This window comes from Eumetopias jubatus, unplaced genomic scaffold (assembly GCF_037043125.1).
Source record: "Eumetopias jubatus isolate StellerSeaLion01/CBP00866 unplaced genomic scaffold, mEumJub1_p1.0 scaffold_1, whole genome shotgun sequence".
Taxonomy (NCBI): domain Eukaryota; kingdom Metazoa; phylum Chordata; class Mammalia; order Carnivora; family Otariidae; genus Eumetopias; species Eumetopias jubatus.
In genome coordinates, this window is record NW_028274807.1 from 85,852,999 (window position 1) to 85,872,076 (window position 19,078).

The 19,078-nt window shown below is 38.0% G+C and overlaps 2 protein-coding genes across 6 annotated transcripts in view; one reads left to right on the forward strand and one right to left on the reverse strand.

Moving 5' to 3' along the window:
- The window catches only part of GNB4 (G protein subunit beta 4), a 57,106-nt gene extending 44,731 nt beyond the window's left edge, over positions 1–12,375 (forward strand). For all 3 annotated transcript variants that reach the window (XM_028100945.2, XM_088025375.1, XM_028100944.2), the window contains 2 exons: positions 5,832–6,048; positions 8,206–12,375. In XM_028100945.2, coding sequence (XP_027956746.1) covers positions 5,832–6,048; positions 8,206–8,312 — 324 coding nt within the window. In that variant the 3' untranslated portion in view covers positions 8,313–12,375. The remainder of the gene's footprint in view (positions 1–5,831; positions 6,049–8,205) is intronic.
- Positions 12,376–13,958: 1,583 nt separating this feature from the next.
- MFN1 (mitofusin 1) overlaps positions 13,959–19,078 on the reverse strand; it is a 32,313-nt gene continuing 27,193 nt past the window's right edge. For all 3 annotated transcript variants that reach the window (XM_028100978.2, XM_028100979.2, XM_028100980.2), the window contains 2 exons: positions 16,965–17,099; positions 13,959–14,943 (listed from right to left, as the gene is read on the reverse strand). In XM_028100978.2, the coding sequence (XP_027956779.1) occupies positions 14,868–14,943; positions 16,965–17,099 (211 nt within the window). In that variant the 3' untranslated portion in view covers positions 13,959–14,867. The remainder of the gene's footprint in view (positions 14,944–16,964; positions 17,100–19,078) is intronic.

Consider the following 19,078-nt stretch of genomic DNA (forward strand, 5'->3'; position numbering starts at 1 on the left):
ATTTTAAGTATCAGAGGCCTTATTTTATGATACGGGAGAAAAATTCCAGTAAATATAACCTAGGATAAGAAATGAAGACCACATATAATAACTCAAGGCAATACACGTAAATGGTTGCCACTATTAAAAGGTACATTGTAAGTCAAACTCTATGTTGTTTCAAGAGCTACATCTAAAACAAAATGGCCCAGGAAAGCTCACGGTAAAAATGAAAGAGTGGGCAAATGATAAACTAAAATAAATCTGTAGTAATATTACTATATTTCTATTATACAAAGTAAAATTGAAATACAAACTATAAGACGAGACGTTTTATCTTAACAAGAAATGGTCCGTGGTGAAGCTGTCACATTGAAATGCGAAGAAAGCCAAAGCCATTAGAAATGCAAGGAGAAATGAATCCAAAACACCATTGTGTAGGAGACTTTCATATACAACCTTGGGATCCTGATATCCTAGATAGACAAGAAAAAGGATGAAGGATTTGAATAATGTAGTTTAATAATGTTGACTGAGTAAACCTTGCACCCTACACTAGGCAGATGTTCTTAAACATAAGACCCAATCGCATAGTAGGCCACTAAAGAAATAATCTGAAGTGAATAGCTCAGGACTTCGGAAAAACAGTTCACACTAGGAGAGGGAGGGAAAGGAGCTGGTTAAGGAGAAAAGGAAAAAATGCAGATTGAACTGAGAACCTCTACCTGAACCAGCAGGTCTTCCACCATCTACCCTCTGCCCCTTCGCTGTGGTCCGTCCAGCCTTGAGCAGCAAGTCTGATGTCCAGAGTTGTGAAAAACGTTTCCTCCGCTCGGTTTAGTGCAGACTTACTGTGTGGCAGAACCTGACCAGAGCAACAAGGAGCAGTTTATAGTCTTTACTTACCCCACTTAGGATGACTGTATCTGTCACTGGACACACTGTTGTGTTCATTACAGCATGCTACTTCGGGCCCAGTGGAGTTGTTCTTAATACACAGCATATTCCTCTTCTAAAATCCGAAAAACTCTTAAGTTCTGAAAAACAACCATCCTGAGGGGTTCATATCAGCCTCTTAGGGATTGTGGACCTGTGGTCACCCATGAGCTACACTGCTTCCCTCTCTGTCTGAACTGCCCAGTCGTCCCTCTGCCTCAGTCACACTGGGCTCCTTGCCACCGCTGCCCCCCGCCCCTGGCACGTTTTCTACCCCTGTGTCTCTGATCTTCCCAACAGAATCTCATCACTTCACCTCCTGCAGGGTGGGGGTCGGGGAGGATTCTTCAGTAAATACTACTTCTCAGTAGTGTCTTCCCTGGACACTCTAAGCTTTTGCCCATGCGCCCTTGCTCTTTTCCTGGCCTTTTTTTTTCCCCTCCTTAATATTACCATGATCTAACATGCTTATTTTGTATTTGCTTTTCATGTTTATGGTCTGCTTCACAAGAATGTAAGCTCCATGGAGACAAAGATTTTTGTCAGTTTTGTTGACTTCCATTTATCACCAGACCAGCATTTAGAACTGTGCATGATACAGTAGGTGCTTAGTGAATACTTGTTGAATGAACAAATATTTAGAAAATTTTATAATTTCTAGAAAACTATTAGAAAATTAAAAAGTTCAAATACTCTTTAAGATTTGACTCCCTAAATCTCTGGTAAACTTAAGGATAAATATTGCAGATACATAAAATTAAGAATAGTAAAGGTTATATTACATATAAAATATTTTATTTTTTAAAGATTTTAAAAATCATAAAATATTTAACTTATGGTAATTCTAAGTCAGTTTTCCAAAATTGACTCAATAAATGAAAACTTGATAGTTTAAAACTACTTTTTATTAAAATGTTCAGACCCATGTAGTTTATTGGCAAATAATCCATACTTTGAAGGAACAGTTTCAGCACTATTAAAACTGTTCCTGAACACAGAAAGAGACTAAAAGTTTCCCAGTTCATTGTGTCAAACTAGCATAACCCTTATATCACAACACGAGAAAAGGGTCTCCCTTAAAACTAGATAAAAGCATCTTAGGAAAAATATAGCAAATCAAATCCAACAGTGTGTCAAGGTAAAAAAAAAAAAATCAAGTAAAAATTCTAAGAATGTAAGAATGACTTAATATTAGGAAATCTATTGATAAAATTTACCAAATCATTTTGTCAGTATTTTGGATACCAAAAGGTATCTGATAGAAAGCAAACATCCATTTTTAAAAAAAACAAAAAACTCAGTACTAGAAAGCTCTTCTCTATCATTAAAAACAAACAGGGGTGCCTGGGTGGCTCAGTTGTTAAGCGTCTGCCTTCGGCTCAGGTCATGATCCCAGGGTCCTGGGATCGAGCCCCGCATAGGCTCCCTGCTCGGCAGGAAGCCTGCTTCTCCCTTTCCCACTCCCCCTGCTTGTGTTCCTGCTCTCTCTCTCTCTCTCTCTCTCTCTCTCTCTCTGTCAAATAAATAAAATCTTAAAAAACAAACAAACCCAACATAAATGAACAGCCAACATCACACACACTTTTTTTTAAATGCATCTGGCAGACTTTATAAAGTAGTCCCTCTAGCTCTTAGGGCCATCCTAAGCGCCCAGGAAATTAAAACTAGTTCATTGTATTGGTAAAGTGATCATGTATCATCCAAACTAGGAAATGTGTAATTTTGAGTGTAAAAGAATGCTGTTACCAATTTTGCCCAGGAGAAAGGCTAAATGGGGACGGTCCTGTACAAAACGGGATGTCTGGTCATCCTGTCTTGAACATAGACTGTTGGCAAGCTGTGCCCCCATACACTGAGCCAAAAGGGGTGAGCTTTGTGATTGGGTGTTCTGCACTAGCTGGCCTTTACTGAGTATAGCTCTTGTTTCATCTGTCCATGGTAGAGAACAGGTTTAACCTGCTGTTAAATGTATGTAAATGGTGTTGTTGGACTTCCTGCAAAGGAACAATGTAGAGTATCTTGCTGGCTGTTATAGTGGAAGAAAGTGGTCAAAATCATAGCCTCTAGGGAGCAGCAGTAAGGGTCTGGTGAAGCCTTTTCGCTTGCTAGAGGGCCTTCTTTCTAAACTTCACTGTGGCCTGGGAGGACTAATGATTGGATCCTTGGTAGATAGAGGAGATGATGGCTAGAGGTTCCTTAGCCTTTTGGGAATTTGAAAAGGAAAAGCAGTTCCTTGTTTTTGATGTGGAAAAACCATCTCCACTGGGACCAGGCTTGAACCATCCTAAAATCATTAAAATAAAAAGTACTTGGATTTCTGAGAACCTGTTACCCTGTTAGCACTGCCGTCCTCCACCATCATCCTGAGTGTGTGGGGGTGCTTCTTAACAGTGAAAACCCTGGAGGCATTCTCATTGTATTAAGTAACAGTACAATAATACCATCACCATTGTTTCAATTGTTCGGAAACTTCCAGCTGGTGTAGTTGGACCCAAAACTGAAATAAAAGCTGAATTAGAAAGTAGAAAAAATATCATTATTTGCAGGTGATAGAGTCTGGCTATCTAGATATCACAGAGAGTTTGGTGTATTTTCTGGGCGACAGAAACTATTTTTTTAAAGTCAGTAACTGTCTTATATACAAACCCCAATAATAACCAGGTAGAAAACAGAAAGGAAGAAAATCCTAAAGAGGCATACATTTAGCAAGAAATGTGTAGAATCTTTATTTTGTGGAAACATTCCTTTTTTTTAATCAATATTCCTGGGGCACCTGGCTGGCTCAGTCAGTGGAGCATGTGACTCTTGATCTCGGGCTTGTGAGTTCAAGCCCTTTGTTGGGTATAGAGATGACTTAAAAATAATCCTGGGGTGCCTGGGTGGCTTAGTCAGGTAAGCGTCAGCTCTTGATTTCAGCTTGGGTCATGAGATGGAACCCCACCTCAGAGCCTGCTTAAGATTCCCTCCCTCCCCGCACCAACTCTTGCACTCGTTTTCTCTAAATTAAAAAATAAATAAAATCTTTTAAAAAATACTGTCTTCCTGAATGAGAAGACTGCATATTATAAGCTAATCATTTATCCCTCAAACTAATTTTTAGGCTTAATACAAATTTGAAATAAAACGCACATGGGGGGGCAGTGGCTGGGTGGTGCAATCCGTTGTGTCCAACTCTTGGTTTCAGCTGAGGTTATGATCTCAGGGTCATGAGATGGAGCCCTACGTCCAGGGAGAGTCTGCCGGGATTCTCTCCCTCTCCCTCAAAAGAACCCAAGTGGATTTTTTTTTTTTTTTTTTGGAGATGAGTCAGGGATATGGAGAAAAGAAACTTGATCAAATGTCTGTGAAATTGAAGTGGGTGGGGGGAGGAGAAAACAGACTGATTGGAATCAGAGTACCATGAGTATTTTGCCATGCCAGATAGAAAAATTTACTATCATTAGGATTTTTACAAAGTGTGGTACAGGTACAAGAAAGGATAGACAAAACTTTAAAATTTTTGTGTATATTACTTCAGTGAATTAAAGATGTAACAAAATCAGTAAAATGATTATTTAATCAACAGCTGGGACAATGACTTGACTATTAGGAAAATTAAGTTAGATCCTTATAGTGAATGCTGTATATCAAATAAATCCTGGATAGATAAAAAGATGTGAAAAAATGAAATTACTTTAAAAAAAATTGGAAAAAGAGGGGTACCTGGGTGTCTCAGTCGGTTGAGTGTCTGCCTTTTGCTCAGGTCATGATCCTGGGGTCCGGGGATTGAGTCCCATCTGAGTCCCATCGGGCTCCCTGCTCAGCGGGGGGTCTGCTTCTCCCTCAGCCCCTCCCCTCAACTCGTGTTTGCGCTCGTGCTCTCTCTCTCAAATAAATAAAATCTTAAAAAAAAAATAGAAAAAGATATAATTGAACATCAGCTAATAAGCCTGTTCAGAAAGGACTTTACTCATAAAAACAATGGAAGAAATCTCAAATGGAAAGATAAATTTGATTACATAAAAATGAAATATTGCTTTATAGTTTTAAAAAAAAAAACTATAGGGGCGCCTGGGTGGCTCAGTCGTTAAGCGTCTGCCTTCGGCTCAGGTCATGATCCCAGGGCCTTGGTATCGAGCCCCGCATCGGGCTCCCTGCTCGGCGGGAAGCCTGCTTCTCCCTCTCCCACTCCCACTGCTTGTGTTCCCTCTCTCCCTGTGTCTCCCACTCTCTGTCAAATAAATGAACAAACAATCTTTAAGAAAAATAAATAAATAAAAAACTATAAACTAAAATCTGTAAAAAAATAAAGTTTGTATTCATGTTATTCCTACAAATCAAGTACTAACAGCATAGTAGAAAATAAGCAAAGGTCGTGAAGAATCAGTTCAGAAAAGTAATACAGATGACCAAAAGATACATGAAAAAAAAAAGTCTGTGTTTAAAAAAAAAAATGTTGAGTAGTGCTAGGTTCTGAGAAAAGGGGATTCACAAACTAATAATGCATAGTTTACTCCTAGCTTGACTTTATACCTAGCCTAACTGGGATGATTTGTATTCTCTTCTGTCAAATCTTTCCTATTTATTTCTCATGATGGGATTTTGGCATGTTTAAAACAACACATATATAAATTCTGTAAACAGTAATGTTTGATTCGAATCTTTTAATAAGCCGAATGGAGGAAGAGAGCCAGGATTAGTGAGTACTTGCTCTGTGCTGAATCATAGACCTTGCATGTTAGATCATTCCATCCTCACCAACACTCTGAAACTCAGGCCCAAAGTGTTGAAGAATTTTCGGGGCTCAACGTTTCTCACCTGGGAAGAAGCCAGGTTGGAGTTCAAATCTAGGTCTGTCTCACCCAGAGTCTTATCACACTGCCTCACGTGGATTTTGTAGACTTCTGTGGAATAAATGTGTGTTCCTTTGCTTTTAGTTTTTCCCAAGTGGCTATGCCTTTGCCACGGGCTCTGATGACGCCACCTGCCGGCTCTTCGACCTCCGCGCAGACCAGGAGTTACTGCTGTACTCGCACGACAACATCATCTGTGGGATCACTTCCGTGGCTTTCTCAAAAAGCGGGCGCCTCCTGTTAGCTGGTTATGATGACTTCAACTGTAATGTGTGGGACACGCTAAAAGGAGATCGTGCAGGTTGGTAAAGAAGTCACGGTAGGTTTGGATTTTGTCAGGAAACACGGGCAGCTTCCCTGGACGCCTCACAGCCGCGGGGAAGGGCACGCTGGCAGTTCTCATCCGTGGTCCATAGTGATGTTCCCATCTTGTAAAGAGCAGTGACATCCGGTTCTAGAATATCTTCTTGTTTGGTAAGTTTTGCTCTAAAGATGAATAGTGAGTCTAATTCAGCGTGGAGTTTCTTCTGACCTGACAGGAAGCACTGTAACGGCTGTGAATCCTCTTCCTTCGGAGTGGATCCTGTCTGGGACAGGACACAGCCCCCTTTCCCCTCAGCCCTGAGCTGTCCCCCATAGCTGCCAGAAGACTAGCGAGTGTAGCAGGTCACCCTGGAGACTGTCAAGAATAATAGCTTCCACAGAGTGATTTTTAAGTATTTTTTAGAATCAATATTATGCATATGGAATCACACAGCTACATGGCTTGTTACCAAAACAGCAGTCCTCTGGCCACAGCCCCTATATCCTGTTCCCAAAGGTAGCTCCTAAGTATTTACTTCCAGATCTTTAAGTAACATGCCTCTCGTTATTACTTGATTTGTGTGCGTGTGCACGCATGCGCGCTCCCAACGTGGTTTATTAGTATCCACAATGGGGAGCAGTGGGAGAGTGGTGTTAAAGCTGGACCCTCAAAAGACATGTCTGGAAGTTTTAAAACAACAATTCAAATGAGTCATTGATTTTTTTTTTTTAACTTCTTGGTGTTCTCTGTTGAGGGTTCAGCTTTTTTTTTATTAAAGATTGATTTATTTGGGAGAGCGAGAGAGAGAGAGAGAGAGAGAGAGAGAGAGAGCGAGAGCACATGAGGGGGGGAGGGTCAGAGGGAGAAGCAGACTCCCTGCTGAGCAGGGAGCCCGATGTGGGACTCGATCCCGGGACTCCAGGATCATGACCTGAGCTGAAGGCAGTCGCTTAACCAACTGAGCCACCCAGGCGCCCCCAAGGGTTCAGCTTTAACATCTCTCCTCCCACCACAGCCACATCCTTCCTATCTTCTAATGTTTCCCATGTAGAGTGGATTTTATTGAGAATGTCAGTCAGTGTTTACACAATTAGGACTTTTATTTAAAGAGATATTAGGTGTTTTGCCTGGATTGAATCAATTAGTATCCATAACAAAATTAGAATGTGTGTGTTTTCCATAACTTAGCATATGCTTGAGTTAGTTTTGCTTTGCGTACAGCTGCCTGTTTTCAAGTTGGCTCAACTGGATACGTTCACAGTAAAATTGAATGGCGACTTGTGAGTTGCTAATTCATTTTCCTTTCCAATGTGACTAGGAGTATTTAGTCACAGTGCTCATTTTTTGTTATTTCAACCTGTAATTGTACATTTGCCCATTGCCAAACATTGCTGTGCCGGATGTACTACAGAGAATATTGAGACAAGATTATGTTCCTGAAGTTGGGTGAAAATGATTTTGCTTCATTATCTAGAGATATTGCAAACTCAAACACAGTTTATTAAAGAAAAAAATTCTTGAATTTGATATATTCCAGTTTTTCTTACCGATCTTCACATTTCTCATTTTCCTTGCAGTTATTTGGGAATATTCATTTTACCCCGTGTGGTGATCTGAATATCAAATGAATTTAACTTTAACATACAAAACTAAAACTAGATGAGTTGGTTATAACCAAAGTTATAATCAAAACATTGCAGTGTTAGCTGTTTAACAGAACAAAGTACATAAACTAATTTGATATTTTTGGAAGTGGTGATGTCAGGCAACTTCATTCTTAACATCCTTACTGTTACTGTGGTGAAAGACTGCTTCACTGAACTGCATTTGAAATTTCGTTTTGAAAACAGCAGTGGCAACGTCTGTCAGATCATGAACTTTAATTAGAGATGCAGAATAAAGTATACATCTCTTTCCCTAGATATAACCAAGCATGACTATAAAATATTTCAAAAGTGATAAGCATAAGGCCGATGTACGTGTCAAAAATTCATGTAATGCAAAGAATTGTATTTTGCTCACATATCTAGCTTACCCCTGGCGCCCAGGCTCCCTGTTTAGGTTTTAAATACCCTTCTAGATCTTTTATGCATATACTTGTTTAATTCTGAAGGTTGCCTGTTGTTAACTTTTTACTGAATTTTTGTTTTTCAGGTGTTCTTGCTGGTCATGATAACCGTGTCAGCTGTTTAGGTGTAACAGATGATGGCATGGCTGTAGCAACAGGCTCCTGGGACAGTTTTCTCAGAATCTGGAATTAATAGTGCGTACAGGTTTTCTGTTCTCCATTGCGATCTGGAGAAATCAGTGCTACAGCCTATCGCTGTGAGAAGAAAATTCTACCTTATATTTGCAAGTGAAGATTTTTCTATTGAGATTATTATATACAAAAAGATTTCAGTAAACTACAAAACAAGTGGGGGAAAAAAAAAAGGCAAGGGTGCTTGCTGAGATCAAAAGGACCAGTGCATTAACTTGAGTTGAGCTAATTTAACCTTGATGAATTTTTGCTTGTACTCAAATTATTTTGTGTAGGACAGAATGTACACATTATAGCCGTTTATCATGTTTGATTGTGTTTGCATTTTTTAAGACCTACATTTTTAACTTTATACATAATACATTTTTGAGTTTTGTAATGGAGGAAGTAGGCACAGTAATAGATGGAAGTGATCCCATATGTATGTGTACTTATGTTTGAGGAAGGTCTCCTTGATTTCTGACCTTCCTTTTTAATCTAAAAGAGCTCCTGGTTGCTTAATTTAAGAATGCTCACAGGCCTAGGTACCTCTGAGGGCAGTCCCTGTTGAATATCAGTGGTTTCTGGTGCATCCTTTGCCATCCTATGAATTTAAGCGCTCATTTTCAGTCCTTGGAGGGGGAGATAATCTGAAGGCCAGGGAATCGAGATTTCATTCTGAAATTTTAGACATACGTAAACTCATATTAATAGCAGTAATTACCTAAAAACGGTTCTTGACATTTGAAAAATCTGGTTCTGATCAAATGACACTTTGAGTAGCCCTCTAAATAGTTGGGCTTTCCTAGTGATTTCATATTCTAGAGCTTAGTTTGTAGGGCACACTCATTATTTCAGATTAACGTTTGGATTGTCCTTGGATCTGAAGAATTTTCGCGTGTTCTCCGTTGATATACATGTAGATGGGAAATATGTGATGGCATTATGTTGTTGAAAAAAAAGTGTTAATATCTAACCAGTCACTAGACTTGATTAGTTATAATTGTGTAGCAAGGTAGCTTTATGAATTTATGTTCAAATAGTTTATATTAATTAAGATTTTATATTATCTGTGACTTAAATTTAAAAAAGGAAATATTCAGACTTTTTGCTCTTCTGTAATTCTTCTCTTGGCACAAAATAATGGTTTCTAAGTGATTTCGCCAAAAAGAATGCTTAGATCCAAGTGACTCCACTTTACAGCCAAAAGAAAAATTCCAAGAGCAGTCTTTAAAGGAGTCAGAGGAAAGTACTAAGCAATTCCTGTTTGTCAATGACATAATGTGTCTATTACTAGAATGCCCCCCCAATTTAAACAAAGATACTTTTCCCCTATAACTAAAGCTAAATAATTGACAGTAGATTTAGTCTTGCTTGATGGTGAAGTCATGGACTATTCTCATATATAGAAGTGCATTATTTTTGTAATTTAGTGAACCATGTCCATTACTATTGAGATAGGTCTCAACTTAATGATCACATGTAACCCTAATCTAAATACTCCCCAAATTTTACTTGTGAATTTTCATTTTTATATTGTGAATGTGCTAAGTAAGTGCATCAACTATAATGAAGTCTGTATCAGTTTTAAGATAGCTGATAATAAAAGAAAATGGGTAAAGATTAAGATATAGGACCAAAAATAAACTATTGTAGATGGCAGGCATGAATGTGTATTTATAAACACACACAAGATTTCTATGAACTTTTTTTGCAGTTAATGTTTGTGGACTGTCATTTCATAAAGAATAGCTCTTTGAGGTAAGACAAGAATATTTTAAAGGAACATAATCATTTCCCAAGGTGTGGGTTTGCCATGTAGTTCAGCAATTCATTCCAAAACCCTGTTCAAGAAAGCACTTCTGCCATGTGCAAAATAGCCACATAATGTATATATGAGAGTTTCTCTTCCTCTTTGAAAGTTATTCTAATAACAAGATAATTTTTTCAGAGAGGCACAGACTACAAGAAATCTGTGGTCTTAAGCATGTTGATAGAATGAGTTAGTCTTTGTAGATAAGCTTAAAAGCAGTTCCCATAGTTAAATGTGTACTAGGCAACTAAGACCCAACCACTGTTGTGGCTATATACATATGACCAAATGGTGACCTCATTACCACATTTACTTACTATCTAAACCTTTGCTCTCTAGTAATATAGGTTCCAATTGCTAAATATATTTATTTACTTGCAGTTTGAGTTCAGCTGATAGTCTTAAGTGTTGTGCATAAGACTTGTAACCATTAAGAGTAATATAGTACTACTATACAGTTTTAAAGAATTCGCATCAGGATTGTTGCATTTATCTGGTGCGTGTTTTCTTTTACCTTATAAGAAACATTAAACATAATATGCCTCAGCATGTTTATAGATTCATTAATCACTTCCTAAAGAGTGGCTTTTTCAGATCTGGCAAGAATAGTTTAAGAGAACGTATTCTTTTCCAAAAAGAGTGATAGTGATTGCCCTGTGAATCAGCAGACGTCCCAAAAGCTGATAGCAAAGACCTCTCCACCTTGATGGGCAGGCAGGCCTCATTTTTGGCAGCTGTATTAGAGGTTTAAACTGAATATCCAAGGTCCCTCCCTCGCTCAGATTTTTCTAGTTGGGATCCCATGGTCCCATGCACCACACTGAGTTCATCTTCACAGAGGCAAAAATTTGGGTTTAGTATTTCAATTTAAGAGTCTAATAGGCCATTCTCCTTATTTTAATGTAGACTCAGCTGAACTCTGATACTGCATGATGATAGTAAACTGGTATCCTAGACATATGGATGTAGGTGCTTCTGGAACGTGTTAAGCAATTTTAAAGAGAAATGGATCTTGCCTTCTCCAGGTGACAATGAAATTTTTATTGCTAAAATATACTGTGCCAACACTATAACTGACCTTTTCCAACAGTCTTGAGGTTTTAGACTTAATAATTCTAACCTTTTTAAAAGTGAAAACATTCAGGGAAATTTATGCTTTGGTTACTGTTGAATGTTTCACATTTTAAATTACAAGGCAAGTGAATACTTGTGGCTTACCTGTTGATGTTTAAACTTAAAGAAACTGATTAAACAATCTTCTAAATGGGCCTTCTTCTAAATGGGTCTATCATTTTCACAATATTCTCTCTAGAATCTTTAGGGTATAAGTCATGCTTAAAAATTTTTGCTTTTAAATCAAGTACTAAGTTCAGCTTCAAATTTCCCTTTTGCCATTGTGGAAAGCAAAATTTTACACTTTTAGAATTTTTTAAAACACCCTCAAGGTTAGACCACCTTGTGAGAAAGAGTAGCACAATGAAAAAAAAAAAGGTATTTTAAATTAGATTAAGTTTAGGTGTATTATGTTTTGTATTTACTCGTTTTTCCTCCTGCTCATTTTGAGTTGCCTTAAATTCTGTGGTATATCTAAAAACTGGTTACAATAGGTACTCATTAAAATGGTTTGTAGTTGAATGTCTAAGCTAGCAGTGCATCTTTTAAAAGTTTATTAGTCACAGATTGATGGTACACCTTGTATTTAGCAGATTTGTTTGCATGTTGATAAAATTTCCTAAGTCTTTTTTCTTAAATCCAATTACTGATCCTATAAAATAGTTATAATGCAGCATCATGAAAAACCTGGTTATGTGTTTCAGCTGGTGTTAAGTGTTCCCGACAAAATCTTACATCATATAGTATTTATTTTTTAATTGAACTTCAGTGATACTTGGTAGATATTTCAAGCCTTTTGTCTTTTACACAATGGTGCTCTATTGTTTTCAAAGCATCTGAACACTTGGATTCGCATATTCTTATCCAAAGCCATCCACACAGAAGTGGGTTTTTAAAGCTGATTAAAATTGTTTTTCTTCACCTACAGTGGTTTCTACAAACTTGTAGCCAATTGACTTTGAATGTCAGTAGTAGGACTATGGGCAAGATGAACGTAGATTAAAGCTCATAAAAGCTTTAAGCCAAACTATGGACTTGTACCATGATTTAATAGTATTGGATCTTTCTTGCACAGTGATTCATTCCTTTATTTGTACAGTAGCTCTGTGAAATGTTGCTGTGAATTGATATTGTAATCAATAAAGTGCTTTTAACCAGATTTCATGTAGTGTGTTTTAATTTTAAAAATCACACTAAAAATGGGCGCCTGGATGGCTCAGTTGGTTAAGCATCTGCTTTCAGCTCAGATCATGATCCCAGGGTTCTGGGATTGAGTCCCGCATTGCTCAGACTCCCTGCTCAGTGAGGAGCCTGCTGCTTCCTCTCCCTCTACTTCCTCCCCCCCGAAATGAATAAATAAAATCTTAATCACACTAAAAATTAAGCCTCAGAAGTAAACTCCAAGCCTTTTTCCTTTCCTTAACCTACACTCCTTACCACTATGAATGCTACCTACTGTTAAAAGGCTACAGAGTTAGTTACTGCTTTCAGTACCACATCCTTGGAGAATGAATGAGGGAACTTCCTTACTTGGCCAGGTGCATGAGCCAGTCTACCCAAGAAACTGTACATGCCTACTGCAAACATGAAGATTAAAACTCACTGCCAGTATAAACGCTACATTTATCAACTATCAGGCAAACAAGTTTTATTTTCACCGTGCATACTTATAAAAATGTAGTTCTGTATAAAGTTTACGGTTATACAAAGTTATAAATAATCCTGCAAACATATACAGTAAACCATCAAGTATTTGCAACAACTTGGAACTACAGCTGTGAATTACATAATTCCTGTATAATTCATGGGCTTAGTCAGAGGTGCAAAGATCTCCAGGCATAAAGGGTGGGTTTCATTATTTTAGTGTCACATTTCCAACATTCATGCATTTTCAAACTTGATCAGGTGGAACTGCATTCAAACTGCTTACTGTAGCTTCACTATACCAGAACCACTACTCCAGTAGTTCTCAAACTTGAGTGTGCCTCAGGATCACCTGGACAGCTTGTTAACACAGGCTGCAACACTACTGGATTCAGTAGGTCAGGGGGAGACCCTGCAGTATGCACTTCTCAGAAGTTCACAAGTGATGTACAGTTAATCCAGGGACCAAACTTTGACAGCCACTGTACTACTACTAAGGAGGTGATACCAAACCACTATGCTATTTCAAAAAGTTCAAGTACTTTCACATAAAGATTAAGGTCTTAAACTTGTAACCTAAATTCACTGTACCCAGTTTTAGACATCAGTTTTTCATGTGGCAGTTGCTACCTAATTCCATTTGTTGGTAGCTTGTACTATTTTTTGGTTATAAAGCAGCAACAAAAGCTATAAACTAGTATTTGGATTTTAATACTGCATCCTAGTATCTGATCTACATAAAAATATATTTTTGAAAGGCTTCTGTGACATAAGTAATGTAATTTTCTCCTTAAAACATCCTGGAAAATAGTGCTGCACCTGCTATGAAAAGACTGAGGAGCATCCAGGAGCCTTAAAGGCACAAGAAAGGAAATACTGAGTATTATGGATATAAAAGAGCCTAACATCTTATTGCTCTGTGGAGAAGCAGAAACCATTCCTGGCCAAATGCACTGTCGTCATGCATCTAACAAGCATCTAGATGCTGCTGCTTTGATGATCCTCAGACTACATTTTGCGTAGCAAAGCCCTAGAATGCCATTTTTTATGTTTCCAAATAAGTTTCTATTAATTTTTACACAGAAACAGACACAGTACTTGAACTCATGAACATTTCATTGTTAAAAATTAAGATAGTATTAACAGTGCCCTGGCAAATTCATACAATAAAAATAAAGGCCCCCCAAGGGGACAGTCCAGCAGTATCCTTGGCGAATACCTTCTGAAGAGTAACATTTGTACATGACCATAACCACTGAAAATTCAGAGCTCCCGTATCTTTGGCTATTTTTATCAAAGTATTCCCAAAACTGAGATAGAAAGGTTTCCTTGCCATAATCCTAGTTGAAGCGGAAAATGTTTCTTTAGAAACTATTTATTCAGACCCAGATACTCTTATGAGACTTTATCATAAACCTTTATACTATTTTACATCAGTTTTAATGGGGAAAAAAGAGGGAGTAAAAACAGTAATATTAGTGGTTTACATACCTGCCAGGATGGCAAAAGTGATTGTAACTTGCATAAACGATATACTCAAGAACATTCCACACTCCTCCTTGACAGAGCAATACAGTTTATAAAACAAAAAACAAATGACTATTCCCATTAAGGTAGGCATCAAAAATTAGTTTTGAGAAAAGATGAAAGCATTCTCTAACTCCTGGATGCCAGGAAGCAGAGTTTTTCAGAATCAAAAACAAAGAGAGCCCTAATTAAGAACAAGGCCCCACCCCTCAGGGGTCACATAGTTGGTTGTTGCTTTTAACTAATTCATTATTTTTAACACAATTTAGCCTTTTCTGTACCCAAAATTAAAACTAAAACATCATAACACTCTTCAGAAATGCAAACACCCTGAGATAGATCATTACCAGAATCTACACAAGGATTTGCAATTTAGGTACAGTTAGTATAATTCATATTTAAGGTCATTCCATAAACAACTGTCCCAGTCTTCCAAGTTCCATTTTCTCCTATGATGATCACCAAAGCAATCTGTTAAGATTATTCTTCTTTGCTTGAATGTAGAAACTGCTTAGTAAAATTCTCCAGCTCATTTTCAAGTTGAACAGCTTTATTTCTAATTTAAAAAAATGAATAAAACACCAATCTAATTATCATAAAAGCCAATGAGAAAAAAAATGCATTCCATCCAATCTTAAAAAAACCACTAGTCAGGTGCTGCTACATTTATCTGAACTCAGATTAAACTATTATCAACCTTTTAAGAGTATGTATATATGCTATTATAGCTTTGCTGTAAACACAGAATCCAATGTCCAGAACTTTAAAAAGGTACACTGAGGTAAAAACCAAAAACTTAAGAATGAAAAGCGTAAGAGATAACGGAGTCCTGTTACCTTACATGGGAATTATATTCTAAGTCACAGTCATAACTGTCCTTGAATTCCCTTAAAGTTAAGCACATAGTCTAGAATAACTGATTTTCTGTATACATAAAGTAGCTGTCAGATGTCAAAGGACCATGGTATACCAAAAGTTTTTTTAATACTAGAATCATACCTGATGCAGCCAAATACCCTAACAAGAGGAAAATAGGAACTAACATTGACAGAGGAACACAGATTGTGTCTCCCATTCTCATACTATGCCAGGGCACGGACATACTTGAATGAGCTGCTCTCTTTTCTCTTGGTCTTGCACTGTTGCTGGGAGCATATGGTCAAGGTCATATGAGTTAATGTACAGATGGACTCCACTGTATGTTTCTTCAGGCAACTCTCCTGAAGCATGAGGTAAGTTTTATCTGAATCGCTAAGCCTAATCTAGTAACAATGGAGATTCTAAACATTATGGTATTTGTTATTTTAAACTTTCCTGTTAGGAAAAGGATTAGCAGATCAAAACTATTCATACTTACCCGAGTCAGTCCTGTCAAAATCAAAAAGCTACAGTAAGTGCCAATAGTATCATTTACATTTTACTGTAACAAGATGAAATACTACTAAAAAAAACTTACCTAAGTAAAAAAAAAATTATACTAAATTTGAAAGACTGTACTTGAGATGATCTAGCTTAAAACAGGCGAAACGGAATAATGAAATTCACTTGGGTGTGTTTGTATGTATAAGGAGGTTGGGGTCTAAGTGACAGGCAGTTGTCTTTTCCAGAGATTATGAAATTGAGCGATGACAATTTCATTGCGGATCAGATTAAGACACCGTTGCGGATCAGATTAAGACACCGTGGATAGACTCGACTGCACGTGTTTTAGATGTATGTCCCAAAATTTAGCTCAATTTGGAGACACTGCAAGCTGCTCTTACATGCGCAACTGTATGTAGCACACGCCCTGGTAAATGGCAGCAGGAATTAACTGATGCTTACTGATACTTGGTGAGCCAGCTAATGGATAAAAGCTGAAAGTTAGGAACTACCAAAAAGTAGTCACCTCATGGTGACACTCCTGCTCAGGTCCCTGAAGGCACACTTTAATCAGACCCCACAGAATCCATGATAAGAACTGCACATATTAGGATATCTTGTTTACTTTTGTTGCTTCAAATTTAAGCACACCCAACAGTACCCCAATGAAAATGGAAGTTAAGGGTCTTGAATACACAGGACTAAAAACTCGCATTTTGGGGGCGCCTGGGTGGCTCGGTCAGTTGAGTGTCCAGCTCTTGGTTTTGGCTCAGGTCATGAGCTCATGGGTCCTGGGACTGAGCCCCGCATCAGGCTCCTGGCTCAGCAGAGAGTCTGCTTGAAGATTCTTTCTCTCCGCCCCGCCCCACAACTCACACAGGTGGTACAAATGTGCAAGCACGCACCCACTCTCTAAAATAAATCTTAAAACAAATCAAAAAAACCCTTGCACTTTTAATTACAAAACTTCTGCTCTGAACAGGGACTAGTATGGCTTCAAGTTTTAGATAAAGATCTAAAAAATTCCTTTTAATCTTTTTAGATTTGCTTTTTCTTGTTGAAATTAGGTTTCACTGAAAATGGAAAACATATGGAATATGGAAAATAATTTAAGCCAATGTAGAAAGTTTTAATACAAATTCACTAGTAATTTTACATTATTCAGGTAATTAGACCAATAAATGTTCATATTATCGGGAAAAAAGGTTCAAATACCTTAAGAACTTTGAATTGTTTTGTATTTTCTCCAGCTGATCTATTTCTTTGGATAATCTAGCAATTTCTTCTTCCAGATGTCTTTGTGTAATATCAACTTGTTGGCACAGGCGAGCAAAAGTGGTTGCCATTTCCCTTAAAATAAAAAATGATTTTTTCAGCAGTCATGAATGTCTTTTAAAATGAATGAAGCTTTTGGGGCGCCTGGGTGGCTCAGTCGTTAAACGGCTGCCTTCGGCTCAGGTCATGGTCCCAGGGTCCTGGGGTCGAGCCCCACATCGGGCTTCCTGCTCGGCGGGGAGCCTGCTTCTCCCTCTCCCTCTGCCTGCCTCTCTGCCTACTTGTTCTCTCTATCTCTCCGCCAAATAAATAAATAAAATCTTAAAAAATAAGTAAAATGAATAAAGCTTTAATTTAAAGCTTATATAGAAAGACTGCAAGTTTACAATATACCTAAAACATAAGATATCAAAGAACACTGTTAAGAATGTTATGAGGCTTGGGGCGCCTGGGTGGCTCAGTTGGTTAAGCGACTGCCTTCGGCTCAGGTCATGATCCTGGAGTCCCGGGAGCGAGTCCCGCATCAGGCTCCCTGCTCGGCAGGGAGTCTGCTTCTCTCTCTGACCCTCCCCCCTGTCACGTGCTCTCCATCTCTATCTCATTCTCTCTCTCAAATAAATAAATAAAATCTTTAAAAAAAAAAGAAAACTGGAAACTTTAAAAAAAAAAAAAAAGAATGTTATGAGGCTTAATTTCATCTGGCCTCAAGACAAATGCTCAACAGGCAGTATCAACCTCTAATATATGGTTGTGAGTATAAATAAGCTATAAAAAGGCATGAGATGGGTGTATTTCTTCAGAAGCACAATAAGCCTCACTCGTCCCTTGTCTATAGAAATAACAATTACTGAGAACAAGCAAGAAAATTTCATGAGCTTATGTGACTTAGACAAAAAAATACTTTAAATCATAGCAATACTGAACCATGTTTCTACAACCAAAGTGTTATATTTAATTTGTGTGCCAGTTAATATGGTAGCCTTAGCAAACATGTTATTTTTGCAACTGGGAGCATGCCTAGTATGTGTGTACCTCTGGAATGTGATTAACTGACTTATTTTTCTCTGCAACTATTCTCCTGTGTATATTCATATTTCCCATGGTCTTTTTTCCTCTCCATTCTCAACCCATTCCACCGTATATCAATACTAGACAAATTAAGTATCTTTCATTATTTTCATATTTCATTAAATCAACATTTAGCTAGTATTATTTTAATACTAATTATTCATGGCTGCCTCCATGTGGATGTAAAGTCTTCTAAGAAAGAGATCTAGTTATCTATTTTCCTACAACCACCTCTAGCATAGTTTAGCACACGCTAGGCAATTAACAAATGATCAAGTGAATGAAAAGCTTCATTAACTTTGTTTTTACATATGTAACCTCAGCTAATTTCTTTTGGAGGTCTAGGTACCTCCGCTAGAGAAAAGATCTTCCTTAATATAAATAAAACCTACTGTGTAAGACAGGAGCTCAATAAATATTTGGCAAATATCCTCCAACCTGTGCCCTCATTGTTTCCATTCTCTGTAGCTCTAACTATGTTAGTACAGGCTTTGATCTTGTGTCTGAAAGTTTAATCTCCCTGCAATTCTTGTCTCCTTAGCCTAAACCATTCAATACACCACACCACTGCAGTTATTTGTTGTAGAGCTAAATGTCAAAGACATCACTCCCAGGACTCCCAAATATCCAAGCTCCTGTCCTAATACTAGCCTTATTTTCAAATGTACCCCCTCATATACACATCTACCACACTGAAATTTTCTCATGTTTCCGAACACATTTCTCTCCCCACTACTTTATTTTGGTTTGGGGTGTTTCCTCTGCCTACATCTTCCTATTCCACACATTTAAAACTCATTAGGCTACTCTTCCTTGTGGGAAATCTTTTTTGACCCACTATCCTTTATGATTTAAAATTCTAGAGCCTCAGGGCACCTGGGTGGCTCAGTTGTTAAGCGTCTGCCTTCGGCTCAGGTCATGATCCCAGAGTCGGGGGATCGAGCCCCGCATCGGGCTCCCTGCTCAGCGGGAAGCCTGCTTCTCCC